General features: G+C 43.7%; 2 protein-coding genes across 3 annotated transcripts; one reads left to right on the plus strand and one right to left on the minus strand.

Annotated features, from left to right (window-relative positions):
• The first annotated feature begins 1,669 nt into the window (after positions 1-1,669).
• atic (5-aminoimidazole-4-carboxamide ribonucleotide formyltransferase/IMP cyclohydrolase) lies at positions 1,670-9,165 on the plus strand. The gene is made up of 15 exons (XM_080885345.1): positions 1,670-1,849; positions 2,039-2,165; positions 2,289-2,432; positions 3,682-3,770; positions 3,877-4,028; positions 6,372-6,528; positions 6,608-6,733; positions 6,825-6,932; positions 7,042-7,127; positions 7,225-7,314; positions 7,565-7,690; positions 7,764-7,856; positions 7,938-8,120; positions 8,593-8,748; positions 8,869-9,165. Exons 1-15 carry the CDS (start codon positions 1,831-1,833, stop codon positions 8,986-8,988), a joined length of 1,776 nt encoding a protein of 591 aa, XP_080741471.1. The 5' UTR covers positions 1,670-1,830; the 3' UTR covers positions 8,989-9,165.
• A 417-nt stretch (positions 9,166-9,582) lies between these two features.
• Positions 9,583-27,987, minus strand: fn1b (fibronectin 1b). 2 transcript variants are annotated; one of them, XM_080884779.1, is made up of 46 exons: positions 27,650-27,987; positions 27,312-27,437; positions 26,974-27,105; positions 26,600-26,731; positions 26,129-26,266; positions 25,899-26,045; positions 25,633-25,800; positions 25,255-25,437; positions 24,903-25,079; positions 24,360-24,515; positions 24,122-24,250; positions 23,843-23,986; positions 22,484-22,605; positions 21,569-21,737; positions 21,303-21,479; positions 21,092-21,220; positions 20,912-21,001; positions 20,628-20,822; positions 19,547-19,825; positions 19,175-19,438; positions 18,977-19,071; positions 18,574-18,742; positions 18,271-18,357; positions 17,912-18,103; positions 16,930-17,208; positions 16,527-16,718; positions 16,353-16,442; positions 15,535-15,801; positions 15,297-15,413; positions 15,047-15,208; positions 14,804-14,959; positions 14,575-14,691; positions 14,125-14,394; positions 13,844-14,031; positions 13,678-13,765; positions 13,405-13,584; positions 13,230-13,319; positions 12,470-12,658; positions 12,283-12,372; positions 11,462-11,898; positions 11,242-11,380; positions 10,988-11,149; positions 10,776-10,901; positions 10,573-10,679; positions 10,388-10,480; positions 9,583-10,256 (listed from the first exon to the last, which is right to left on the minus strand). In XM_080884779.1, the coding sequence occupies exons 1-46, from the start codon at positions 27,789-27,791 to the stop codon at positions 10,179-10,181; spliced, it is 7,359 nt and encodes a 2,452-aa protein (XP_080740905.1). In that variant the 5' UTR covers positions 27,792-27,987; the 3' UTR covers positions 9,583-10,178. The 2 variants fall into 2 exon arrangements, with proteins under 2 accessions (XP_080740905.1, XP_080740904.1); XM_080884778.1 differs by having other exon boundaries at positions 14,804-15,208.
• Position 27,988: the final 1 nt, after the last annotated feature.

A 27,988-nucleotide genomic window follows, 5' to 3' on the forward strand; every position in this document is an offset into this window, starting at 1 on the left:
GGAGTGAGCTTGCAGAGCTGACACGGTTAATATTGTCACTGGTGTGACCATCATGGACAGGATTAGAAATGAGTCTATCACAGGGACAGTCGTAGAAATAGAGGCAAGGCTGGGATAGTTCAGACATGTTCAAGGATTAGTGAAAAAATTGGACAAAGGATGTTGGAGATGGCGCTGCCAGGCAGGAGGAAAAGACGAAGACCACAGTTTGCCATGCAGTTCATGGGTGTAATGACACCCGCTTCAGATGTTATCAGTCCACAAAATGGGCGTTATTAGCAGAAATCAGCCCCATATTTATGGGCCAATAGGGGGCCATCTCCACCTGCTAGTTTGTTCCGAATGTTGTTATCATCCATTCAGATGGAGCATCGCTAACAGAAGCATGGGAAGACTCCACATCTACTCTCGCTGGAATCCAAGGAGGACACTCGGAGGGGTGGTGTGACAGAGGAGGATGCTGGGACAAGGTTAGATGGAGGGGATGATGATCTGCTGCCGTGACCTCTAAGGATTGTATCTGCATGAAGAGCATATGCAGAATATATGCGTCTTTTATATTTTTGTTCACTGATAAAGCAATTTAGTTTTTTCCCAATACTAGAAACATCACATTAACACATATTTACTGGTTTTGTTGCAGTAGAACATCACACTCATGTTTCTATCAGTGTTTTGTGGAATATATAAACTACAACAACTTAACTTAAACTGAATCATGATGCCTTCGCGAACAACTTCCTGGTTGACACCCACCTGTCACAACAAGGAATTTTTACTTCATGTTTTTACAGATGATCTTGGTAAGATAAATTAAGAAGAAGAATTTTTAATTTTCTGTCATCAGGTAAGAAATAAAGCCTGTTTAGGTACTGTTTCATTCAGTCACTTCTCCCAACCACTCTTTAATTTATATACTCTGTAGCTTAAACTAAAATTCATGCTGGTCAGGAATATACTAATAATAATATGTTGTGTTTTAATGTTATTAAAAAACAACATATTATTATTAGTATTTTTTAATTAAATCTATAAATCAAGGATAAACTTATTATTAGGAGAAAGCGCTCTTCGTGTCACCAGGTGTATGATGTCAGTGAACTTTGCCAAGCTTCGGATTATTTGTTAATAAAATATATGAAATGCAAAAAACAGAAACACGCTGACACGTGTACGAAGAAGGACCAAGTCTGCCCTCTTGTGGCAAAACCAAGAATGACACCTCGTCTGGGTGGCCTTACTAGCTGCAGCCCCTCCCCGGCTTATGATTGTAATTTTGCTGGTAAATCCTCAAATTAACTCAAAATTGATGATCACACGTTTACAAATCCAGTATTACACTTTCATATAAAATAAGCAAGAGTAATTTTGAAATGACATCAAGACAACATAGCTAGTTACTGCTGTACTGATGATATGAATGTGAAATTCATAATTTACACAGTCTCACATTTCAAGACATAAATCTAAAGGTAATTGGAAATACTGCTGTCTATCAGTGAGTGTGTGTGGTCATTCTTATTATTTGCAGTAGTACTTATTGTTGTTGTTGTAGTAATATTTTGTGTTAATTGCGTTTTTCTAATGTAAATGCGCATTTTCTGCGCCGTTTTGCTCTTTTGGGTGCGCTTGTGTGCGAGGGGCGGGCCGGCTTCAGAAGGGCGGGCGTTCGTAGTTTTGAAGCGCATGATGAAGCCGTGAACAGCCTGCAGCTTTGCCTCAGCCTCCTCTGCATCGTTTGCTAATTGTGAAACTGGGAGAAGCGTGAGCAGAGAGCCAGCCGACGCTCAGACAGACAGACTGCCCACTGTGAACACTGTGACCGTGAACATGGCTTCCTCGGAGCTTGGTGAGTTTCTCTGAGCATGAAACAAACTTTCTGAGTTTTGGTGTTGCGACATGCAGGCTGCTAGCTGACTGGCTAACATTAGCCAACGTGGTTAGCTCCACTTCACTAAAAACGGGCATTTATTCTTCGTTTGCGTTTGTAAAATGACAACAAGTCCTGGGTTAAAGCTCTGCTCATCTGTCTTTGCAGCACTTCTGAGTGTTTCTGACAAAACTGGACTGTTGGACTTCGCTAAGAGGCTGGTGGGTGTGGGGCTGTCTCTGGTGGCCTCAGGGGGCACAGCCAAAGCCCTGCGGGATGCTGGACTGGCCGTCAGGTGGGTGCTCCACTAGCCCTTAAAGTCAAAGCCATAGGCGTCCACATGTACTACTGCAGTACTGTAGATACCTGCAGCATGTGAGGCCTTCTCTAAGTTCTCAGAGTCTCTGCTTTGTGTCAGGGATGTGTCTGAACTGACTGGACATCCAGAGATGCTGGGCGGCAGAGTGAAGACCCTGCATCCTGCAGTGCATGGAGGTATCCTGGCCAGAAAAACACCCAGTGACACCGCTGACATGGAGAAGCTGGGCTACAGCCTGGTAAGGTGAGACAAACACAGCAAACAGAAATGGGCAAAAGCTTTCTCAAGCATGTAAAATACTCTGATGTGTACAGTATGCTGGATGTTTGTGTGTACTTGCAGTAGAAAGAGAAGGCTGAGTGGAAATGAAACCCTTGTGCACATGTGACCCATGTGGAGTGCAGGCACCTGCTTTTTAATCAAGAAGCATGTCGAGTTGATTTGGCTGCTGGATAATTGGAAACCTGCTGCCCGTGCATGCTCATCCTGTGACTCCTGTTCATTGGAAGAATGATTCGATTTCACTGTGTCCTCAGTGGAAGATTAAACGACACGTGATTGAAGTTTAGCAGATGACTGTTTCTTAACAACTTTTTTTTTCTTTTAAAGACAAGAAAATCAGTGGATCCTGTTGTCGGTGTGCAATACTTGCTTTTTTTCTTGTCGGATTTTTTAAAATGTTTGGCAACATATGAAAAAATGCTGAAACTGCAGTAAAGTTAATGGATTTAATGATTTCATTTACTGACTGTTTACACAAGTAGTCATAAGACACGCTCGAGCAAAGCTTGTCTTGCTTTGTACTTTCTTTGGTAGTGGTCTCAAATGAAGAAGCGCAAAAATGTATTGCATGGACACACGATTAACCCCATTCAGTTTGTAACACCGTGCTGCAAAACACGATTTTGATCATTACAGGTTGAACATTAGAGCTTTTCAAACAGCAGGTGACCCTGCTTACTAATACCTACCACGAAAAATGCTCGGTGCCCACCAAAGATGTTTTATCCAGAACCAAAGGGAAGCACCAGCACGTTGATAAAACGATCTGTTTAACCAGTTGTGGTAATTTCATTCACATAAGTACCGGTATGTCAGACACTTCTGCTCAACAGAATCCGAGGAAATACGTGGATTTCTCTCAGACAAGTTGCAATAAGTTCGAGTTTATTATGCCTAAATGCATAGACTGAAAACACTATGCATGTATAAGAGAATTAACTGTGAACAGCTTGTTTTGAGCATGTGGATTCCCATGAACACCTTAGGTCTATGTAGGATCTCCCACTGAACTGATCTCCATCTTTAACTTATCTGAAGCTGGCAGAACTGCTGTGTAGTGTGCCTGCACAGCTGGATCAGTAAGAAGCAGCTGTTTAGCTAGAAAAATGCACCTGCATTTAAAATGTGAGGGCCATCAGTTCATTATTGTACTCCAGTGTTTGAAATTTTTTAAGTATGAAAAGATTTTCCTTTGTTTGCCCTTTTCAAGAGTGGTGGTGTGCAACCTGTACCCATTCATAAAGACCGTCTCTAACCCGGATGTCACGGTGGAGGATGCCGTAGAGCAGATTGATATCGGTAATGCATAGAAGTGCACTCTTTGCTTGCCTGTCTTACTAATGATGAAACACTTATTTATTTGTGTACTCTGCGTGTATTGATAAAAACTGTTCTTTCTTCTCAGGTGGTGTAACTCTGCTCAGAGCAGCAGCCAAAAACCACGCTCGGGTCACCATTGTGTGCGATCCTGCCGACTATTTGCTGGTTGCCAAGGAGATGGAGAATTCGGCGGACAAAGACACGACCCTGGAAACTCGCCGGACTCTGGCCCTGAAAGTGAGTCTGTTTTGTTGCAAGCGTGTGACCTGATTTTTCTGAGAAAGGAATTTTAGGAAAATACAAACTTGTAGACTTTTTGAGGTGGGCTTTTAGATTTAAGGGTTTTAAGGTTATAATGCAGTTTTGGGGGGGGGGGGGGGGGGGTTAAGGTGAGGGTTGGTTTTGGATTATGTTTTGAAAATGGGGTAAAAGGGCACGAGCTGTCACCTCTCCAAACGCATAATTTCTTTATGCGTTTCTGCTTTATCATACCTGTCAGAGGGAGGCCATTTAAAGTTTGTCATTCAATCCAATTTTATTTATATAGCGCCAGATAAGACTAGACAAGATAAAAACCCTACAGTAATACAGAGAAAATCCCAATAATTGAACAACCCACTGTGAGCGCACACTTGGTGACAGTGGGAAGGAAAAACTCCCTTTTAACAGGAAGAAACCTCCAGTAGAGCCAGGCTCATGGAGGGGCGGCTATCAGCCGTGACCAGGTGATCACATGAAGTCACATGTTTGCGTGTTGGTTGGCATACTGCAGTTTCAGAAATTCACATATCACGTTTTATATTTTATAAATTGCTATTTATCACAATATATTTGAAAATTTGCGATAAAGATATAACGGACGATATAATTGGCGCGAGACAAAATAAATACCTTACAATTCCACAACTTTATTAGTGCAAAAAAAGCCCCATCAATGTATTTTCACTTAAACAAGCAGCTGTTTTTTTATGTGCATTAAAGTTATATAAAAATGTAACAGTGCAAATGCAAATTCCTTGCTGACAGTTTAACCAAAAGGCATTTCCAGTGGAAATTGGCCGACATATCCTCAGCATAACCATGTATAATATCCACAAAACTTAAAAGAGGTTATACACACACAATACGGTAATATTATGTTGAAGCACAGTACGTATCACTCCGCCAGGCTCCTGCCTGCGGTTGCCGTAATGCTCCGACAGTCCATCAAGCGGTGCGGGTTCGTAGCTTAGCAAAGTCGTACTAAAACATTTTTTGACAGATTTTCGAGCGCCGTGTAGCACATAAAATCGGTTCGAGGTCAGTAAACACAACCAGAATTCATACATAAGGCACACGGGATTATAAGGAGCACACAAAGGATTGATTTTAAGTGCGTCTTATTTTCCGAAAAACACGGTAATAACGACGGCCCGCTAGCATGCTCTACCAAAAATTGTCCTTTGGTGTGTATCTGACTTGCAAAAGCCAAACTAGTTCCACACCACTGAAGTTGCAGCATTTTTACAAACCAATTCTGGTTCATCTGTTTCATTCAACGATCCTCATTCTCCGTCACCGCCATGCTTTTTCTGCCATCTGCGTATGAAAACAAAGCATGTGCGTTTTCCCCATATTCTATCGCCATATTTCATTTTCTTATCATTGCCTAACATTAAACCGGTATTACAGTGAACGGTATGATATGACCCAGCCCTATTGGGGGGGGTGTCTTTAATGCCTGATCATGTATTGAAGGAGCCATATGTTGAATGTGTGCGTGAATGGGTGGATGACTGGATATGTAAAGCGCTTTGGGATCCTTAGGGACTAGTAAGGCGCTATATAAATGCAGGTCATTTACCATATGTTACAGCTAGTTGCCTTCAAAACGATGTTGCTTAAACTTAAATTTTAATAACCAGTTGAGTCAAAGACCGTTTCCTGATGGGGTTAGTCATAATCCTGCGTGGAGAATTTTAAAAGTGCCGTTTCAGAGTTGATCACATGAGCCTCGAGCATCCATCCATTCTGTTCAGACTTGTTCCACTTTAAGCTCCATGCTGAAAAGAGACTTTTTGTTTGGAGTAAGAGGGGAAATCAAGCCTCCGGCTCTTTTTTATAAGGTATCGTTGCCAAAATAGCTGCTGCTGCTGTTGGAGTCTTGATGTGTGGGGACTTCAGGGAGTTTGCTTTCTTTTGATCAATCCTTTATAATCACAACATTGTATTACCCAGTGCTATTTTAAGCTGGCTTATGATTAAAAATAAAAAAAAACAAAAGCTTGAGGGTGATCATTAAGGAGTTGCTACTCCCCCCGTGACTATTTGTTCTGGTTTTGCTATTTGCTCAGAGATGAGGGTCAGCGAGTCGAAGTCCAGGCTGTTTATCACAGAGTGATGAAATGTGTTTAACATTTGAGGAGCAGTGAACTCTAACCTCACAGTCTGACTGCACTGAGCTTTGAGTTAAATACTGATAACTGTCCCACTTTGCCTGCAGCCCTTTTTTCTTGTGGAGAGATGGTTCCTTTCCTAAAACATCAGAAAGTGATGTAAGCACTTCCTAACCTTTCTCTACTCGTTCTGCTTCCTGTGCAGGCCTTCACACACACAGCACAGTATGATGAGGCTATATCCGACTACTTCCGCGGGCAGTACAGCCGCGGCGTGTCCCAGCTGCCTCTGCGATACGGCATGAACCCCCACCAAGCACCCGCTCAAATCTACACTCTGCGCGCGGCTCTGCCGCTCACAGGTACCCTCACACCACGCCATGCCACGCCGCAATCTGTCCTTTAATGTCACCCATCCCCTTTTAACGTTCCCTCTCTTAGTGGTCAACGGTGCTCCTGGCTTTATCAACCTGTGCGACGCTCTGAACGCGTGGCAGCTCGTTAGGGAGCTGAAGAGAGCCCTCAGCATGGCTGCAGCGGCTTCCTTCAAACACGTCAGCCCTGCTGGTAAGAAAGAAAGACCCCATTCAGACGCACTCTTACAGTTAACAGTGTCCACATAGATCTGACAATGAAAGCTGTCACCTTGTTTCTGAAGGAGCCGCAGTAGGAGTTCCTCTGACCGAGGAAGAGGCCAAAGTGTGCATGGTGCACGACATGCTGAAGGACCTCAGCCCACTCGCCACCGCCTACGCAAGGGCAAGAGGTTAAAAAGTCACCTGTATAGCTGATGCCCTGAAAATGATTGTGTGCTGGGCGCTCTCTCTTTTTTTTTCTTTTTTTTAATATGTTATACATTTACTCTGTGCCTCCAGGTTCAGACAGGATGTCTTCATTTGGAGATTTCATTGCTCTGTCAGATGTGTGTGACGTTCCCACTGCTAAGATCATATCAAGAGAGGTAAATAAGAGGGCAAGCTTTTTATTTTTTTTTAATCATTAAAATTATAAAGATAATAATAATAATAATAGTATTTTTTGTGATGTAACATTCTTAGGTCTCAGACGGTATCATTGCTCCTGGTTATGATGAGGAGGCACTCAAAATCCTTTCCAAAAAGAAGAATGGCAACTACTGTGTGCTTCAGGTGAGGGCGCTGTTTCCCCACGTCTGTATTTGTCTCTGGTTTTGGAAGCATGTCTTTGGACGTACTGATTAGCTTAAAAACCTCATAATTCTCAGACACATGCAGATTGAATAACCTGCTCTTTTTTTCTTTTTTTCTAGGCAGATAATGTAACTGAAGTAGTTGCAAGTCATACTGAAGATAAAAATGTGTACAGTACATGCATGCTATGTAAACTGGGTTATGGGTTATGTCCGTGCTTGTGTCTCAGATGGATCCTGACTACGAGCCCGATGACACCGAGGTGAGAGTGTTGTTTGGTCTCTATCTCAAACAAAAGAGGAATGGAGGACGTATCAATAAGGACTTCTTCAGCAACGTTGTTTCCAAAGGCTCGGTAAGACACTGAAGTGTGTTAACGTTTTACTGACTCGATCCAATCTGACAGATTCTTCTCTTGTGTCCTAAAGCTCTCTGAGGAAGCTGTGCGTGACCTCACCGTGGCAACCATCGCCGTCAAGTACACGCAGTCTAACTCTGTGTGCTATGCTAAAGACGGACAGGTAAGAGGTGGCGCATAAATGAGGAAGGAATCCAGAGGAGCCTCAGTTGTTCCCCAATCTTTCTTCACCTGTGTTTTCCAGGTTATCGGTATTGGTGCAGGGCAGCAGTCTCGTATCCACTGCACTCGGCTGGCGGGTGACAAAGCTGACAACTGGTGGCTCAGGCACCACCCTCGAGTCCTGAGCATGAAGTTTCGCAGTGGTGTGAAGAGAGCAGAGATGGCCAACGCAATCGACCAGTATGTGAGCGACACCATTGGAGAGGTGAGGGAGTAACATTTGGAGACGTGCACTGTAGTTACCAGTGAGGAAAAAGTACAACTGTGTTTTTATTTTGTTTGGATGTAAACATTTCAAGACTGCATTTGTGTTTATGTGAATATTTAAAATGCGTACATGCAACCCTTTGTGTCTTAAATGCAAAGAGGAACTCAGCTTCTGACATGGACACAAATAAATATGCAGTTTTAAGAGTGTTTTGTACAATAGATGAAGAATTACTGTATTTTGCGAGATGTAAACACATCCAATGTTCCTGTGCATATTGAGGACTGAGGCACAAAGCAGCAGATTATTTTATTACGTTAATAGATTCTGACTTTTTGTATACAAAAGATTTAAGATGTTCCCACCTCTGATGTTCAATGTCATGTCTAATCCAACAGCATGCCAAGTTTGAGACTGTGTGAGTAAATGAAAACCTGTGTCCTGTGTATATTCTGTCCTGTGCCAGCAGGGCCCAGACTTGGAAGTTTGGAAGTCGATGTATGAAGAGGTCCCTGAGCTACTGTCAGAGACTGAAAAGAAGAACTGGATCAGCTCACTGCAGGCTGTGGCTGTCAGCTCTGACGCCTTCTTCCCTTTCAGAGATAACATAGATCGGGCCAAAAGGGTAAGTGCCTTGCACGAAGAACGTGTACATGCTGCACACACCTTGTCAATCTCACTGCAACTTAAACCCTGGTCTTCCTGTCATAACTCATATTTCCTTCCTGTGTGTGTCTGTCTCCAGAGCGGCGTTCAATACATCGCAGCTCCAGCGGGCTCTGCTGCTGATGAGGTTGTGATCAATGCCTGTAATGAGCAAGGCATTACTCTGGTGCACACCAGCTTGCGACTCTTCCACCACTGAGTTCACTAAGCGTTGAGTTCGCTCTCAGTTTTGTGTCTTTACAAAGACGAAATAAACGTGTGCAACATTGCTGATCTTCAGACATTCCTACATTTAGCTGAACTGTAGAAACAGACGCACAATTTTGTAACACACTAAATACATTCCTGACTTGTGATCAAAATGTTCAAGAGTGTAATACTGGTCAGTCTTGCAACACTATGAAATAAACTTGGAGTTTGACTATTTTGTCTCTTTCATTGTGCTAACTGCGTGACACTGTTAGTCCATTGCATTAATCCAGACTCAAGGTCACAGTGCTTCATTGGGATTGCAGTGAGTCGTTCAGCAAAATTGAACTAGCGTGAAAAAGTGGTTAGTTAAATCACGATTCAGCAAAGGGAGCAATACATTTTTCACATGGGGCCAACCAGATTTGGATAAATGAATAAATGCAAAATATGAATAATCAAAAACCTGAAAATGTAAGTGTGACAAATATGCAGAAAACAGGAAGAGGGCAAATATTTTTTCTTGCCATTGTAAGCTTATTGTTGGCACCTTAACCCACCCCCCAACCCTAATAAGAAAACACAACACCGTGGTAATGTTTAAGAATCTCTCCAGCTTTATTAAAATAAGGGACTTCTATTTGTCATCGGTAGAAACACTTTGGCACAAAGTACAAAAATAGAACGGTTCACATCCTTGTTCAACACATTCACACGATGAGATCAAAGGGATAAATTACCAGAACTTCAGAATGTGTCAATCACACACAGTGCGACCCCTCTGTAATGGAAGAGGGGCTACAGAAAAGAGAAGCACATTTTTGAGGACAGTTTCAGCAACACTGGTAACAACTACATTTTTTTAGCATAACTTTATGGGTTTTGGTCAGGATATAATTGGAAAAGAAAAAAAAATTAAATGGGAAACAAATGCCAACTTGACAGATGTGTAAATCTGACTGGACAAGTTCTAAATAACTTTAGAAAGTTGGGGGTTTCTGTTTCTAATACATCACAAGCCTGGAAGTCGACAGTGAATAGACTCAAGTGAAGATTAATGATGAGGGCAGCAGGGCAATGTGTCAGCAATGTGATAAGGCACTTAGTTTGTTTCATTGCAGACAGCGTGGCTTCTACAAGGTGAGACAGTGCAGCAACTTGACGGTAAGGGAGCAAAGCAGATGTCAGATGACCAGCTCATCATTCCCGAGGATTGTGAGGAACGTGTGCATCTGCCAGCAGTTCAGGCCGGAGGCACTCGATGGGGCAGTGAATGTTCTGGAGGATGAACAGTGGCACAGTTTTAAACTTTGACACGTGCAGACTGTTACACAACAGATTACTCCAATTTGAAAACTGATATTTACAGTTTGTATTATGTCTCCTGATTTTCAATACATTTCACTTACTTTGCGCAGTGTGTTGTCTCCATATCTGATTGGCTGCAGCAGACCGACATCGACATCGCCACCTGGTCTCCTGCAGTTCTCGCATCGCCAGCCCTAATAAAGGCAAGAAAAGCATTTAACCACGCCCTCTTCTGGATGATCCCGTATGATGTAACGAGAACACGAGGAAGGCTCACGTGTCTTACCTGTTGTCCTCCAAAGCACGTGCAGGTGCAAATAGAACCCAGGTACTCCTTCTGCCACTGGTTGCCCACCCGGTAAGTTTTGCCATCATCGTAACACGTGGACTCATCTGCGTGAATAGATATTTGGGTTAAAAATGACACGCAGCTCATTCACTTTGTAACAGCCACAGAACATTTCAATTAAAAAGTTAAAGAGGCCTTACGCGGTTCACACTTAAACTCTCCTTTGCCGTTTCCTAAACAAGTGCAGCTCATTAAGTTCCCGTTCTCTGAGCGACGGTCCCATTTCTCTCCAATTCTGTAGTTGTTGCCATTGTCGTGGCACCACTCTGAGAAGAACATACAGTAACCGAGTGAAACTTATTCAATTTCCATCCATGTACACGTATTGGGGAAAGATACCCTAAAAACCTACTTGATGAATCACATCTGAAGTGGCCGCTGCCCAGGCCCAGACACCTGCACGACAGCTTGAAGCCTGTCTCAGACATCCGCTCCCATTCAGCACCGACATCGTGATGGGTGGCAGTAAAGGCATCATAGCACGTGTCTTTATTTGAGGAATCTCCCTCTGTAACTGAAGGAAGAAGAAAGTGGGGGAAAAATTAACCACGATGGGCTTCATTCAGTTTCCTTTAAGAATCAGATACATCACAGCTGGAAGCTTACTTGTGTTTCCAGCAGTCACTGTCTGCTCCAGAATCTTGTGTTTTAGGGCCCCCAGGAGTGCCTCCACAATAACGTTATAGTCTGCTCCGGGAGTGAGTCCTAGCAGGGTAGCAGTAGTGGCTGTGCCTGGCAGGCGGACCTGGGTAGAGAGGAAGAAATCATAGCTTATTCTCATAAATGGGAATAATGAGAATAATTGAATAATGGACTGGCCCCTTACCTGGAACATCTTCTCATTTAGCTGTGTGATGGGATGACAGGACACCAGGTAGGCATTGCTCTGCCTATAAGGCTTCCAGGAGACGGTGGTCTGAGTTTGGGCCTCCAGCGGCACACTTGTCTCGTTAAAGAGTATGGGTCCAATGGGCATGTTTAGCTTCACAATGGGCTTTCTGCGGCCTTCTGCATCAGGAAGGGGCACAAACACCAGGGGCTCACGAACTTGGCCATAGGGAGAAAGTGGATTCCGATTATATCCGTTGTCTCCATTGTTGTTGTACTCTGTGTACTCCACATGCTGGCTCTGATCACCAAACCCATCCTGGCTATTGGTGCCCACTAACTGGACGTTGTTGTCCAGAGATTCAGGCACATCCAGCCTGCCATTTCCAGGGCGGTTAGGCTGGGGCAGAGGCAAAGGAAGCAAGGGGTCTTGAGCTGGCGGGAGAGACGAGGTTACGGAAGCAAGCAGGTTAGACGAGGGGGAGTTAAAGCAGAGCAGCTCTAACACATCTCAGCCAAAAGGGATGACGGATACGTAGCAATGCAACTCACTGCAAAGTGTGTCATAATGCACTATTACAAACACACAAGATATTTTGAATGACATTTGCGAGGACATTCAAAATAACAAAGTGGGTATTATCGTTTTAGATTTTGGAAACACACTTGAGCTAAAGCTTCATACAGCTCCAGCTGAGCAGATGAAAGCTGCCGTTTCACCCCTTAATCTTACCAGTAACTGACTCGAACTCTGAATGGATCCTTTTTACTTCACATTTGTCACCATACAGAGAAAAAAGTATCAGTATAAGTACTCACGAGTCCTGCTCCTGCCCACCAGAGGTGTGCTTCTCTGCGTGTTTTGGATGGCGATGATCTTGATGATGTACTCCGTGTCTGGTCTTAGATCTGAGCAAAGAAAAGGAAAACTGTTGTTTTTCCACACGTAATTGGTGTGTCAGAATAATCCTGCGTGAAGCTTTAAATGTCAAATAAAAGTACGTACCATCGATGGTGGCGTAGTTTTGGCCAGCGTGGGGTCTTGGGAAAAGCTCCTGTGGTCTTCCTCCTGACTCTTCATAGGTGACATAGTATCCTGTGATTTGCGTGGCAGGTGGCTGCCAGGTGAAGGAGATGGAGTAGGGGGTGACGGACGTAAACTGCAGGTTGGTGGGCGCCTGGACCAGCGGGTCAACTGTAAGGACAAATACGGCTGTTAAACTGCCCGAATGCTATTTTTTTTCTCTGTGTGTGCAAACTAGGATGTGACTTGTGTGAGGCTGAAGCTGCATTTGTTGTCACTTAACCCATTATCAAGATGTAAGATCATACAAGCAGCCTGGATTTATTTTGTAATTTTGGCTGTAAAATTACAAATTATTTCTCACTTTAACGCTGTAATGCCAGAAGTATCATATCTGATACATGCATTTCTGTGACCTCTACATCACGAGTGTGATTTTTTAATCTTTGAAAAACTGATGTACGCAATCAGATTAAAAATGCAAAACTGCCAGAGATTTAGGTGACCTCAAGCTGCTAGCCCCAAACAGGTCAGGAAACCTCGCATGCTTCTGCCTCTTCTAGTTGCAGTTGTCTCTTGAATTACATAACTTAAGGAAACCTGGCAGCAAACTGTGATGTGCAGATCAGTGTACTGTAACATTATGTAATGACAGAAATCAAAAACCAGAATATTACACTGAAATTAACATTTGTTTTAAAAAAAAAAAGAAGCAGTTTTTAAACCTGGATTTTTGCATTACCTGTTTGAATTCTGAGAGTGAATGGGTCGCTCCTTGTGTTCCCACTCAGAGTGTACATGTTAACATTGTAAACAGTGTTGGGCCGCAAACCTACAACACAAAAACACACTTTAAAGCAAGACTGAAGCTCCAAAATCACTCTTTAAGACCTTAAATGCGTTAAAGTGTGGCGTACCGGTGAGGGTGTAGGTGTAAGCTTCACTTGGGATGGTCTTGGTGATGGTGGGATACGATCCACTCTGGGGAATGGCTTCAATAAGGAAACCAGTGAAAGGTTCCAGCTTGGAACGCCAGGTCAGTGTGAAAGAACTATCCGTTACTTTGATGACGCGCACACGGCGAGGAGCACTCAAAGCTGCGTTGAGGTGAAACAGAAGCAATTTTAAAAGGATCAGTTACACCACGAGTGAGGTCTGCAGATGTGTCCATTTATGGCACAGCACGTTACCTTGCAGCGTGGTGGCTTCTGCCTCCGCTGGTCTGCTTGTGACTGTGTTCTTCAGAGCGTAAACCTGCACCTGGTATGTGGTTGCCACCTACACAGTACACAGTTCATATTTACTCACTGACCCATTGTGGATCCATGTAAAGATTCACACATGAACTCTGCTTACCATGAGCCCTGGCACCACAACACGAGTGGTGTCCGGAGCAACGTTCATTTCTCTGTGAGGGCTGTTGATGTTCTTGGGGCTCACGACTACACGGTAGCCGGTCAGGCGCGCGTCTGGAGCTCGCCATGACACAGTGAAGGAGGAAGGACTGACCTCAGAGATCGCCAAGTTGGTGGGAGCAGGGATTACTGAAGCACAAAGACACAGTGTCAAGGCCAAAGTTTTAAGACGGGGATATCAAATGGAGACAAATGCTTTGGTGTATTTCTGCTTAGCGCTACCTGTGGCCTGAGTTCCCACCAACGGTGAGCTGGGTGCTCGGTCATGGAGGGCGATGACCTTAACAGTATACTCTGTTCCAGGGCGAAGGTTTCTCAGCACCACACTGTCCTGGTCCCCTCTGGGTGCTGGGCGCAGCTCTCTCTCACCTTCCTCTGCACTGGTGTACAAGACACGGTATGACGTTACTGCGCCGTCTGGGCTGTCCCAGGAGATGCGCATGGAGGTGGAGTCGATGTCAGAGAAGGTGAGCTCCTTCGGACGGTCCATAGCTGCAGAAAAAGAGGAACAGGAAGATTCCTCAGTGCTAAATAGATTTTTCCTGTTGGCTTTGGAGGAAATTTACCTGAATTTCCTGTAGCAAAACTGCCGAGTATAGCTCTAACATAGTGCAAGGGAATCCGGACAAATAAAGTTAGAGCTGAAAGAGAAGTGAATTAAGTGAGACTAACCAGTGACTGCATTTTCTATTAGCGGGGAAGACGGCTGTCCATTATTTCCCAGGGCATAGACACTCACAAGATACTCAGCAGTGGGCATCAGACCCGTGAAAGTCACCTCGGTCTGATCTGTAACAGGAGAGCAGAAAAGGAGCCAATAAGATGATGAGTGTTGTGTGTGAAAAATTAAATCATCATGGCAATCTGATTGTGAGCATCTGGCATTCCTTGCAGGCCTTACCAGGAGCCAAATCCTCCGAGTACGAGGGTCCCACGCCATTTTTGGGAATACTTGTGACTCTGTAGCCTCTGATTGGTCCCCGAGCAGGAGACCAACGTACTGTGATGGCATTGTCACTTATATCAGCCACCCGCATGTCAGGGGGGGCCTCGATATCTAAAGGAACAATGGATAAAGCTTTAGATTTACCATAAACACTCAACATTAAGTTGCTTTTCCAAAAATTTTCCCGTATTTCTGTACCAGTCCTGTGTGTTATGTAGACGGGAACACTGGTGGCGGGGTTATCGCCTCGTCCGCTAATTGCATAGACTGTGATGGTGTATTCAGTGCCGGGATTCAGTCCGGTGATGGTGGCAGTGGTCTGAGTGCCTGGGACATTAATCTCCCGAGGAGTCTCGCCACCTGAGAGGGCAGTAAAGAAGGCCCAAGTGTTAAACTTGTGTGGCTGACGTTAGAGGAAACCAAGAATTCAAAAATAAAATGTACAGACTTGTTCCTGCATAGGTGATCCTGTAGTTTCTCACTGAGATAGAGGGAGCATCCCAGCGTATGGTGACGGCGGTTGGGGTGGATCTTGTTACCACTAGGTCAGTGGGCGAATCAGAGACTGAAAAACATTAAATAACAGAATAGAGAAAATCACAGAGGATAATTATGGAGGAAAAAAAAACATTAAAACAGATGAGGAATGATCACGCCCACTAACTAAAAGAATAGGTGGGACTCACTTGTTGCCTGTGTGCCAGTCAGAGGCTGACTCTCCTGGCTGCTGCTCACAGCATACACATATATCATGTACTCGGTTTCAGGTGACAGTCCAGTCAAAGTGTAGTGGGTTCTGGTTGGGGGGAGCCTCTCATCCTTGGCATGTCCACCACTGGTCTTCTGATAGCGGATTCGGTAGCCCGTGATTCTAGCCTGTGGAGCTTGCCAGTGAACTGTAAAGGAGTCGGTCCGAATGTCGGAGAAGTCCAAGCCAGTCGGGGAATCCAGCGCTGGAAGAAAAATGTAGTGAAAAACTGAGATACATTTTCAGTTATATACAAAGATAATGCCAAATACAGTCTTTCTAGTAGAAATAAGCAAACGTTAATGTAAAATATGTGAAATGGATCAACTGATATTAATAAAAATCAAACAAAAAGTCACCAAATGCAGGCAAGCTTTAAACAGATTAGGTAACTCTGGAATAAGAGACCAAATATTTATTGTTGATATTATTTATAGTAGCATTGTAGTTATTCTGTTGTAGTTTATTCTGCAGGATATTACGCACTCATACATCTTGTCAATCACACTGTATTCACACTCTCGTTTAACACCCTTTTTACCCTAATGAACATCACATCAAGAAACTAGTGACTGAGATAATAAACTAATACCAGTGAAGTGAGAATTGGGATCTTTATAGACTCGTATGCTTCTTTTAAGTTTCCCCCCGCCCATCATTAGAAAAATGATGGACATTTCAGACTCGGGGGCTACAGCCATCTTTTATTTGCAACACCCTTGGTTCTTCTGTGAGGCCACCTGTGTAGATACTCACTGGTTTTTTGAGTCCCTGTGGCTGGTCTACTTTCTCGTTCACCATACACACACACCACACTGATACGATAGTCAGTGTTGGGCTGCAGGTCTGTGAAGATGATTGGTACAATTAGTATTGTTCGAGATGGAGCACAAGTCATTTTGCCTTTTCAAGCCTCTGAGTTCTTCTTACTTTGCAGCAAGTAGGTGTTGGTAGCTCCTCCAACATTGACCTCCTTGATGTCATTATCAGTGGATACAGGGTGATAACGGATAACGAACCGAGAGATGTCGTTTGGTGTGGCAATTCTGGGGACTGACCAAGTCACCCTAATGTGGTCAGGGCCCACTCCTCCAAACTGCAGGTTGGTGGGAGCTGGAATGGCTGTAAAAATGAGGAGTTATAAGCTATAGCTATCACTGGTAACGCAATGAGTTTAAGAAAATAACGGACGACTTCCAGTGGCACAAAGAAAATATCAGAGAAATGATTAAATTCAGATATTTACTGCAGTGTGGCACACTTAAAAAAGAATAAAGGTTCCTCAGATCAAGACCCAACCCCTCCCCAGTGATGGACTGAAAGAATAAATCACCAGCATGCGTTTGCTTTGTGTGTGTGGCCGGCTCGCTGTCCCCCTCTTCTGTAACAGTGAAGATACTGATGTCATAGTCCACACCGGGCTCCAAACCACGAATCGTGTAATAACCAGCAGATGCTTCCACCATATCTTGAAAAATTGGCAAGCTCTGGCCTGAAGCTACTACCACTATCCGGTAACCAATAATGGTGGTACTGTTCAGAGGGATCCAGCGTAGCCCAATGGTGGTGTCAGTAACGTCGACAAAGTCAATTTGACTTGGAGCGGGGATGTCTGAAAGGGTTAGGCATGTTGCAAAGCGCAAGCAAAATTAGACAGACAGAAAAGCCCCAATTATTTCATTGGTTATATCAAGAACATTCATTTAATTCCCGATAAAGCGTTCAGAGAACCTGGGTATAACAGTAACCATGCAAGACAATTACACATAACTGGATTGGAAAACATTCAGAATTAAAATTATAATTAAAGGTAAATATAAGGCAGTAATAATACTACTAATGGACGTGCAAAAAAATCCCAAAAATATTCACCCTACCAAGTGATAAACACGATTTCCATGCAAATGGTCAGTTAGCCAATAATCATGCTAGCAGTAAAAAAAAGCTGCATTAGACATTTGAACCAAAACTGAGCTTAAAGAACACTGACATTTAGATTTAAATTGGTTGCCAAATAGTGAGCTCCAGCACACAGTCCCATGGCTACCAAATGTGCAAATGGGTAATCTTTTCGCTAACTTCAAAATGTAAGTGTATTTTTGTACATAATGACATTATTCTTCTATCTAGTGGGTAAAAATTAACTAATGCAGCTTTAGTTTCTTCTGAAACTAGGCCAAGCTCTGTGGGGATGGGAGTAGCAGGGTCCATTTTCATTGAATGGGAAAATTATGTCATTTGTTCCTCACGATGAACCAGACACACTAGTCTTTGTGGCTTTCTACCACGTGTAAATGACTTCCTCTGGCTCCTACCTGTTGTGACAATAGTGGACACTGGACTGCTTTCCACATTGTCCTTGGTAGCGAACACGCTGATGTTGTACTCCATACCCAGAGTCAAGTGCTCTAGAACAACTGAGGTCTGATCAACTGCAACAATCTCTTCAAGGGAGTATCCTCTCTGGCCATTGGTTGGTCTGCTTGTCACTCGGTAGCTTGTAATACCTGCAGAGAGACGGGAAATATAACAAATTAATGAATTAATATTAGAAATCAAAAGGAAATACCAGGAACAGCTTTTTGTTCTAGTGAAAAGAAAAAAAACTATTTGAAGGCCAAGGTCTAGAGACCTTCTGTGATGTCAGTGCGTGGGGAGCAAAGTCAATATTTACCTGGTGTTTTGGAGGCTACCCAGTAGGCTGTGAGAACTCCTGTGTTCGGGTTGGACTCAAGTCTGAGGTCAGTGGGAGGAGATAGAGCTGCAACAAGAAACAGCAGACCATGACGCATTGAAAAAAAAACTTCAGCGCAGCAAAAAATATCTGGCACAAAATCACGCCAAATGGTTTTAACGGCACTCTGTCAGCTCAGAGCAGACCGGATGATCGGTCACACAACTGGTTTTACAGTTGGTTTTGTTCAGCAGTCACCACAGTGCCTGGCTTTTTATTTGTGAAATTAAAACAGATACGCACAAGTGACAACATTGCGGGTGATGGGATTTCCGCGGTTCTGTCCATTGTAGATGGGCTGAACGCTGTAGGTGTACTGAGTTCCTGGAGTCAGACCATCTACATAAACACGTCCAGAGGAAGAGGTTTCTTCTCTGGGAGACTCGCCTTCCTCGCTGGGCAGCACAGACAGCTGGGGAAATAAAACGGACATGAGAAAAACTGGAGAATACGCTTAAAAGAAAAAAAATTAGAAACAATTAGCAATGGCCTAAAATCTGCCCACAGCAGAGAGTAAATATTAGACTCTTTGGATCTTTACGGTTCCGCTATGTTCACCAGTTAGCTTCTAAATGTGCTTGGGCACTGCTTGGAGATAAGTAGTTAGTGAACAGCTCCAGTGATTCCTTTAATGTAATGAGCTAACCTTGTAGCTGAACCTGTGGACGGGTATCCAGGTGACGATGATCGAGGTGTCGGTAACCTCAGTACTGAAAGTGGGAGCATTTCCCATCTGGGGAGCTGTAAGAAAGGGAAGAAAGGGAAGGGGGGGGGACAATATTTTAAAATGATTGGAGCAATTTATTCCCATCTTTACTTGTGTTCGGTTTCTCCAAATACCGACCGGTGGTAAAGTATGTGGTGACGCCCTCGCTGAGCTCATTTTCGAGATCAGAGTAAAGGGTGGCAGTGTACTCCGTATCTGGACGTAGATTCCTCAGTAGGTACTGGGTGACCCTGCCTGGGATCCTCTTTTCAATGGGACTTGAGCCTTCGATGCTCAGGTAAAGGCGGAAACCACTGACAATGGCACGAGGAGCCTCCCAGACAATCAGTGCGCTGTCAGGGCCGATCTCAGTGAAGCGTACATCGGTGGGTGCATCAGGTTCTGGAGGAGGCAGAAAGCATAACACATGTAAGGCAAAAAAGATCTGTTGTGTTTTGGATAAAATCCCTGCGTTTATGTATTTGGGCTTTTTTCCAAAGTGGCACTTACTAGTAGCCTTTTCTCCTACAAGAGGCTCACTCTCCACTCCGCCGTTGATGGCATAGACGTAGAAGCGGTAAAGCGTGCCTGGCTGCAAGTGGGTGATCTCAGAGTATGCACTGGTGGAGACAGGCAGCCCCAGGGGCCTTACGTCAGTGCCATCAGACCCAACGGGGGAGAAAGTGACTCTGTAACCTGACACCTCATTGGGTGGACCGGTCCAGGTGATGGTGACCTTCGTATCCGAAACCTCGTAGAACTGCAGGTCTGTGGGGGCTTGGACCACCTCTGTGGAGAGGAGAGTGCTAGTTGACTAACAAGGGTCACAGTCAAACCTTAGAGTCTCCTCAGGAGTTTTTTTACTATGTCATTGGTTATGTTTGGAGACAGATGTGAACTTAATATTTATTTTACATTTATTAGGCCCCATAGGTAAAAACATAACCTTTAAAAAAAATAAAACTCATACCTAAGTTATATATAATAAGTATACAGAGCTAAATATGCATTATTGGGTGCAAATATTACTGCTGCTTTTTAAAAATCTTTAATTTAATTGTACTTGGCTTAGATAAAATAGATGCTGTTAGCTTAGAGTCTAAAATGGAAATCCATTTAAAAATATTCTCAAAGATATTAGAATGATTTATGAATGATTTATGAATGATTTATGAATGCATCCTTGCTTTTCTAAGTGTTTTAAACTAAGTTTAAAGAGGTCACTGTTTTGCGGCCAAGTCTGATTTAAAAGAAGTCTGAGGTCCATAATATTTAAGGAGACAGGAAGAAAAATGTTACAATGGCACGGCTATAACCATAAAAGCACATTTTGACAAAGCCATGTTTTGACAAGCCCTCTTAACTGAGCAGTGAAAAGCCCTTTCTAAGGCCCTACAAGGAATCTCCAGCTGCAAGTATAAACTGAATCTGTTCAGCCTTCACAGACAGCCGAAAGGCTAAGAATCAACTAAAAAGAATCCTGAGCGATCTAAAGAACAGCATATTGTTCAAATCTTTCACAAAAAGAAAAATTAAGTTTTACAGTGCTAACTCGTGAATTGATTCTGTTTAAAAGGCATATTATGTCTACCTTGCGTAGGAGATCCAGCAGTGTTGACCTGTACAAAAACAGGCTCACTCTCCTGGTCCTCTTCCACGGCATAGATGCTGATGTTGTAAAGCAGACCGGGGCGAAGGTCAACCAGGGTCACGGACGTCTCTGACTCTGGGAGGGTCAGCTCTGTGCTGCTGCCTTCCACTGATGGTGTGTAAACCACACGGTAGCCTGCAGGCACAAGTATACAGTTATACACAAAGCCAGGATAAGAAAAAGGATTTATATCTCAAACAAATACAAAATAAATGGTTTGTTACCAGTAATAGGAGCCTGAGGTCTGGACCAGCTGATTTGGATGGAGGTTTCTCCCACTTCATTGACAACATGCCTAGTAGGTGCGTCAGGAGCTGCCCAAAGGATGAGAGGATCATTCTTTCAAACGCACTTGGTGACTATGAGTGTAACATCACGACAGTGGAGAAGAGAGCTTCTCCTACCTGTGGTCTGTGAGGTAGTGAGGATGAGGTTGGGCTGCCCCCGACTTGGGACCTCGAAGACGCTGACGTTGTATCTGCGTCCAGGCAGGAGATTACTGATGGTGACAGAGGTGGATGTGCGAGGAACATCTGGAACACAGTCAAAAGTCAGAACTCTGTATAATAATGGCAGAGCCTCCCAGAGGTTTCAGGGATGGTCAAAGGCTCTCACCCAGAACTTTAGGCTGGGACCCCTCCTCACTGAGCTCATACTCCACCCTGAAGCCAGAGATGGTTGTATCAGCTGATGTCCAGGATACAACAAAGCTGTTTGAGGTGATTTCTGTCACAGACTCGGAGGTGTCCAACACAGGTGGAGGTGCAGTCGTCTCTCCCTCATATGTCTCCACTTTTGAAATTAAGGAGCATGGCGTTATTTTAAATATTTCTTTAGATGTGCTGCTTTGGTGTAGCCATGTAGCTGTACAGCATACTCACAGGAGCCAAGGTTAGTAGTAAAATCAAAGCGCGTGACCTCACGGCGTCCATAGTTCTGAATGCTGATGAGCTGACCCTCATAGGTGATGCCTGGACGCAGCCCGCTAATGGTGTAGGAGTTGATGTTGCCCGGGATGGTGACCTCTCTCCAGGGAGAACGGGTGTTTTTCTGCAGATTAGCGATAACGAGAGGTTGACAAGTTTAAACCTTTTAATCTGTGAAGATAAAGAAGAGGTACTCAACAAGAACTTTTCAAAAGCGCTTAGGGAAAAAATAGAGATTTAAACATCTATATTTACTTTATAATGAGGTAAAATCCACCTGTGGGCAAAGACAGTTATGACTAAATAAATCAAAAGGGTGTGCAGTGGAGTCATTAATTAGCTCTGGGAAATAAACCTGTGGTCTGTATATATTGGAGACTGGGCAGCCATTCAGTGTCAGCTCTTCCATTAGGAGTATGTCAACTGGCTTTGAACTGTTAGAAAAATATAAACTTTTCAAGCAGGTTTTAGACTTTGAGTGGCTTTGCTGTCCAAGAAATACAGTCCAAACCCATAAAGCGGAAGCAAGTTTGACTTCAGTTGAAGTTCATTAACATCTCAACCTGCCTCAAGACGTCTTTGAGGTCTTCAAAGAGAAAAAACAACAACACTGGATGTTTATCTGGGAATCTGCTAAAAACCGGTGTCTGCGTGTACAGACTGCAAAGGCAAGTAAGTTTACCCTCTAATCACTTTGTTTGTTCAACCTTCAGACTTCACCAGAGGCACTCACCCTCAAACACAAATGTATCCGCCTTTACTAAATGCTACTATTCAGCAAAATTAAAGCCCAATTTTGAGCAAAGAAATACGACTCGCTTTCATTTCTGGAGGCAATTTGTAACCGAGGGAAGCGAAAGTGAGACTCACAACTCTCCATTTCAGGATGTACTGGGTGATCTGAACAGATGAAGGGGCGTTCCACTGAATAGGGCGAGAGTCGGACTGTTTCCCAGCCTCTGTGATGATCACCTGGATTGGTCTGCGGCCATCTAAGGAGAAAAAAAAAAGATTTAGGAGAAGACATCAGGAGTAAAGGAAAGGGTGGAAGTGAGAAGATTTTTTTTCACATAACTTAACAGCATTGTGTGTAGGGAGTGTGGGTGAAAGTTGGCTACTTTTCGGTGAGTTCTGTCAGAGGGCGTCATTGCTCGGGGACAGAATCAAACCACCAGACGATGCTAAACCAGCTCAAACACCCACAGACATTTTCAAGTCAGATATAACGTCTGCATACTATATTCATCATGGTTTATCTCGTCTCTGTTCCCTAGAGAACACACACACACCCATAAATAGATAGACAGACAGACAGACAGGTAGGTAGGTAGGTAGGTAGGTAGGTAGGTAGGTAGGTAGGTAGGTAGGTAGGTAGGTAGGTAGATAGATAGATAGATAGATAGATAGATAGATAGATAGATAGATAGATAGATAGATAGATAGATAGATAGATAGATAGATAGATAGATAGATAGATAGATAGATAGATAGATAGATAGATAGATAGATAGATAGATAGATAGATAGCTATAGGACTTCCTGATTGCGTGAGATTCATTTAGCAAGGTCAGTGTTGTTTGATTCAAGGCTCACAAAGCAGTACAAATTCCCCCAGGCAGGAAGTGACTGCCTTCTAAGCCCCTCTCCCTTGTTCAGCAATTCACCTTGTTCCAGCTTAGCAAGTCAACAAAACATCATTCAGCATGAGACAGACAGGGTGCCTCCAGCTTGCCAAAATTTCAACATTCGGCAGACTTTAAAGTTACGCAATAAAAAGAAACCCACAAACTCCCACTTCCCTCCACCTGTCTGGCAAGGTTAGGATTAAGTGGGAGGAAGTCAATAATTAATGGGAGTTGGTTTAGTACAGCAAACATTAACTGAGCACCAAAATCCATATAGGTCGGTGGAAAAGCTAAAAGAAAGGACATTCAGACCAATGGTTACAAATGAGAAAAGCTTTAGGTTTAGGATGTTCTTCAGGCTAAATTTTCTACCTGTTTGTTTACATTCTGGCTCATTTTTGACCACAGAAGTCCCTTAGATGCTGAAGAAACTATTTTGAATAAGTCGATCTGGCCACGGTGGAACACCTAAAATGCCAAAACTAAGCATTCAGAATGGCAGTCCAAAAAATCAAAGGGTATCAAAAGTAGCTACTCCCATCTTTCATGTACTCTCTATGACTCAGAACATGTGGCCTTTTAAAACAGAGCTGTGCATTTTTACCTTGGTAGGTCTGCTGGGGCTCGCATCTCATTTCTCCAATCCCATTGCCATAACAATAACAGCGGTAGTAGATGCCATGGATGGCTTTGTCCCACGTCTCGCCGATCTGATAGAACGTCCTGGTTTGTGGTTCTTGACACTGATCTATTGCAGAAAACACAAGGAGACAAAAGAGTGGAGCAGATGGGACAGACGACAGCGGGGTTGTTTTTCTGAAGCTGCAGCAGTTCTCAGTATTTAGTCCCCAAAAAGCCAATCAGTAACGAGCCGTGAACGTACCAATAGCGTCACACTTCCAGTATCCACGTCCTTGTCCGAAGCAGGTGCAGTTCATCATGTAGCCTTGGTCGTGGCGCTTGGTGAATTCCTGGTTAACTTCATAGGTCAAACCATCAACTATACACTGATCTGGATGCACAGAGAAAAGACAGGAAGATGAATTATTTAAACTTTCACATTATTCGCAAAGTATTTGAAGACAAAATATAAAAGGTTTTGTTAGATTTAGCCCTCTGACCTAAAAGCTGTGAGTAAGCAACACAGTTCCACTCCCCACGGCCGTTTCCCAGGCATGTGCACTGCATCATGTGACCCAAGACGTCATGGCGTTTGTCCCACTTGTCGCCCACACGGCGCATCACTCCATCACTGGTGGTGCATACCTCTTCATGAGCTAATTACAGAAGGAAACATAAAAAAGCTATCAGTGTGTTGGTACATGTATACATTCACATGGTGCTGCGTATGTCCAGACACAGAGTTTTTCTTGGTCCACTTCAACCCAGAATTTGTATGTTACTGTTACGTAACAGCCTTAATAGCATCATCACTCTCCCATGACCTCTTTAAGTGCCAATTATTTACTCCCCAATTGTCTACAAGTGAACCTTGCAACCAAATCATCATTATAGTCTGTGAGAAACGACTTGATGAGAAGAAGACAAAAAGCATTTTGTGCAATCGGAACAAAAATGGCAAAAGTATTTAAATGCCCAGCTGTGTTATATAACAATATACCAGTTCAGTACCTTCAAATGAGAAAAACAGCAAACACACTCACCAGCCATGGGACAGAATCCAAAACGCTGTTCTGAATCATAGTCGTAGGTGGTGCCACACCATCTCATGTTGTCACGGCGCCCATCGGTGGTGCAATCGGTGTAGTTGCGACCGCTGTAGAGGAAGGGAAAGTGGCACAGGGCCCCATTGGAGTTCCCACCCCGTGTTGTCACAATTGCTGGATTCAAGAAAGTACACATACAAGTTAATGCATGCTTAATTGGCTCTAACCACACAATTATTCACACAATCTTTATTATGTGAGTGGATAAACTAAAGATGCTAGACAACAGTAACTGCACATCAATTTTTGGGACAAAGTTGCCGTTTACATCTATGTTCCTGAGTCTCACCATTCTTTTCAGTGCAGAAAGAGTACTGCTGGTCTCTCTGATAGTCTGAGGTTGTAGAGCACCACAGCTGCCCATCTGAACGTCCATCTGAGGTGCAAGAGTAGTAGGTCTTCCCCATGAAGACAAAGGGGAATACACAGGGTTGGCCATCAGAGTTCCCACCGTACACCTGGTTCCTGGCCTCTGTGGGAAAAGGGGAGGGAGGGTGGGAAAAATGACTTCAGTATACCATTCAAAGAGCAACATGCAGAGCTGAATGGAACCAACAGAAAATTACAAAAGACTGCAATTTCTCTGGGATTGACTCCAAGAGCCACTTGAGCCAGCCTCAAGACTTCTGTATTAAAATACCCAATTTTATTTGCTTCTGGTACACACCCCATTCTTGACAGCTGACTCCATTGCCCAAACAGGTACAGAGCATCTGTTTGCTGCCCTGGTTTTTGATCCAGCGCTGTCCATCGTAGTAGTAGGCTCCAGAGTCGGTGCGACAGGTTCTCTCAGTGGGAAGCTCAAGCTGCCGGACTGGGGTCAACACAACTCTGGCTGTAAACACATTTTAAAAAACAACCAACGTCAGGTCTGTTAACAGCGACAAGCTCAGAGCTCTTGTTGAGCACTGGTTTCTGATTTACAAGTCTCACCTCTTCCTGAGCTGTGTCTTTCACACTTTGATTCTCCTCTGCCGTTTCCTAGGCACACACACTGCAGGCGATGTCCGCTTGTGTCAGTCCTCGTCCATGTGTCTCCAATACGGTAGGACCTCCTTGTATCCTGGTCATTGCAGCGGTCTGGTTGGTGTACAACAGTGGTTAGTAGCTGCCCCTGAAGAAAAACTTGCATTTGTGCTTGTGTATGTTTGGATTCTGCTTACTTCTTGAGGTGCATGTGATGCGTCCATTCCCCTCGCCCATACAGGTGCAATCCAGCATCATCCAGCCTTGGTATGGCTTCTCCCAGGTGTCTCCTACAGCATACGTGGCAGCTAAGCTATTGTCATAGCACCTTTCCCCTGCAGAAAAATAAACAAATTTTGATTTACTGAATATGCAGAATCTAAATCACACTGGGCAATTTGTATTAGACATAAACCAAACAAAAATCAATAGCTGGAGTGAAAGATGAGCAAATCAGAGGACATGCTGTCTCACTCGCTTATCTTGTTTGACTGGACTCATGTCAAATATTTGCAGTGGTATCAAAGAGTTACGCTTCTGGGAAATGTGTGTGTGTGCATCCATGTTTGTGTGTATGATGAATATATAAACTTTGATCTTTTGCAACATTTTACATTTGTCTGCTTTTCATAGTTCATTTGTGAAATTTTCTTTTCTGCCCTGCTCACCGAGAGGTTTGCATGTCCACTCTCCTTTGCCATTTCCAAGACACACACACTCCAACATGTAGGCACCGGTGTCATGAGGCCTCTGCCAAGTGTCCCCGATTTTATAAGACCTCCCACCATCGTGGCATCGATCTGTGAATGACAAAATGTGAACTTGCTGATTTCAAAGACCTCTTGTATATGCGAGATGGCACACATATACAAATTCTGGTTCAATAATTAAAACTTAATTTCAGGAATAAACTGAACCATGCAGAGGTATTGCCATGTGTGTCATGCACTTTGACAAAGAAAAAACTACCATGCTAAGACATACCACTCCAGCACATTATGCTGTTTCAACAAGGTTAGTATTTGGTATTCTAGGAACTCACGCGCTATTGTGCAGCTGATCTTGCCGGAACCAATGCAGGTGCAGTCCCAAGTCATCCTCTCATGTAATCTCTCATAGGTTTCACCCACCTGGTATGTCCGGTCATTGTACTTATCATAACAGGATTCCTCCACTGAGAGGAAAAAACAAACAGCACAAAGTTAAAGAGGCTCTTACCGAGAAGCTGTTCTGGAGTCTTCTCTTGCTGCGTAAAAACGCACAACATCTGTGCCTTTCTCCGTGTATTCGTTGCTTTTTGTGTGTGTTTTGTTTTTCACTTGTCGGGATCAACACAAGAGTCGTGAAACGAGTGATAGTGCACTACAAAGACGCACTAACCTTCAGGCTTAGTTTTACACTTGATGCCTGCTGCTCCACTGCAGGTGCACACCAACGTGCTACCAAGGTAAGGTTTCTCCCACTGTTCGTTCACTCTGTATGAGCGACCGTTTTCCTCACAGCCGACTACAAATAATATATTATTAAACATTTTAACAGTAGAATGAACATTAATCTTTTTGTTTGCTTTGGCTCACATGGAAAGAAACATATCGAAATCACGTGTTTCTTTGTTGTTGTTGTTTTCATTTAACACAAAACGCACTAGAAATACCTTTCTAATGCATGAAGTTACACAGTCAGGCCCCCTGAATTCAAGAATAAGTTCTTGTACCAACCTGGATTAATAGCCGATGTATCGTGAAGCTCGGGATACACCTGATACTGGCCAGTTTGTCTTTTGTTCTTCTTTGGCAAGCCGTGAACTGCGCTGCTTACGCACAGCGCAAGCAGTAACCCTGTGAGCGGGCTACCCTTCATCTTATGGAACGGATATTTCAATGAAAAGCAGAAAAAACTTAGATGATGGGGAAAAAAAAGCAATAGCAAAAAGTAAAAAAAAGCAAGTGAAGTATTAAAGGGCTTGGAGAGAGCTGGTTCCTGCCCCTTATTCTCAGCTACCTCGGCTGCTCCTTCTCGGCAGTTCACTTGGCCGAATCGCAGCTGGTGCGCCAGAC

Source organism: Rhamphochromis sp. 'chilingali', assembly GCF_963969265.1.
Source record: "Rhamphochromis sp. 'chilingali' genome assembly, chromosome: 6".
NCBI lineage: Eukaryota > Metazoa > Chordata > Actinopteri > Cichliformes > Cichlidae > Rhamphochromis > Rhamphochromis sp. 'chilingali'.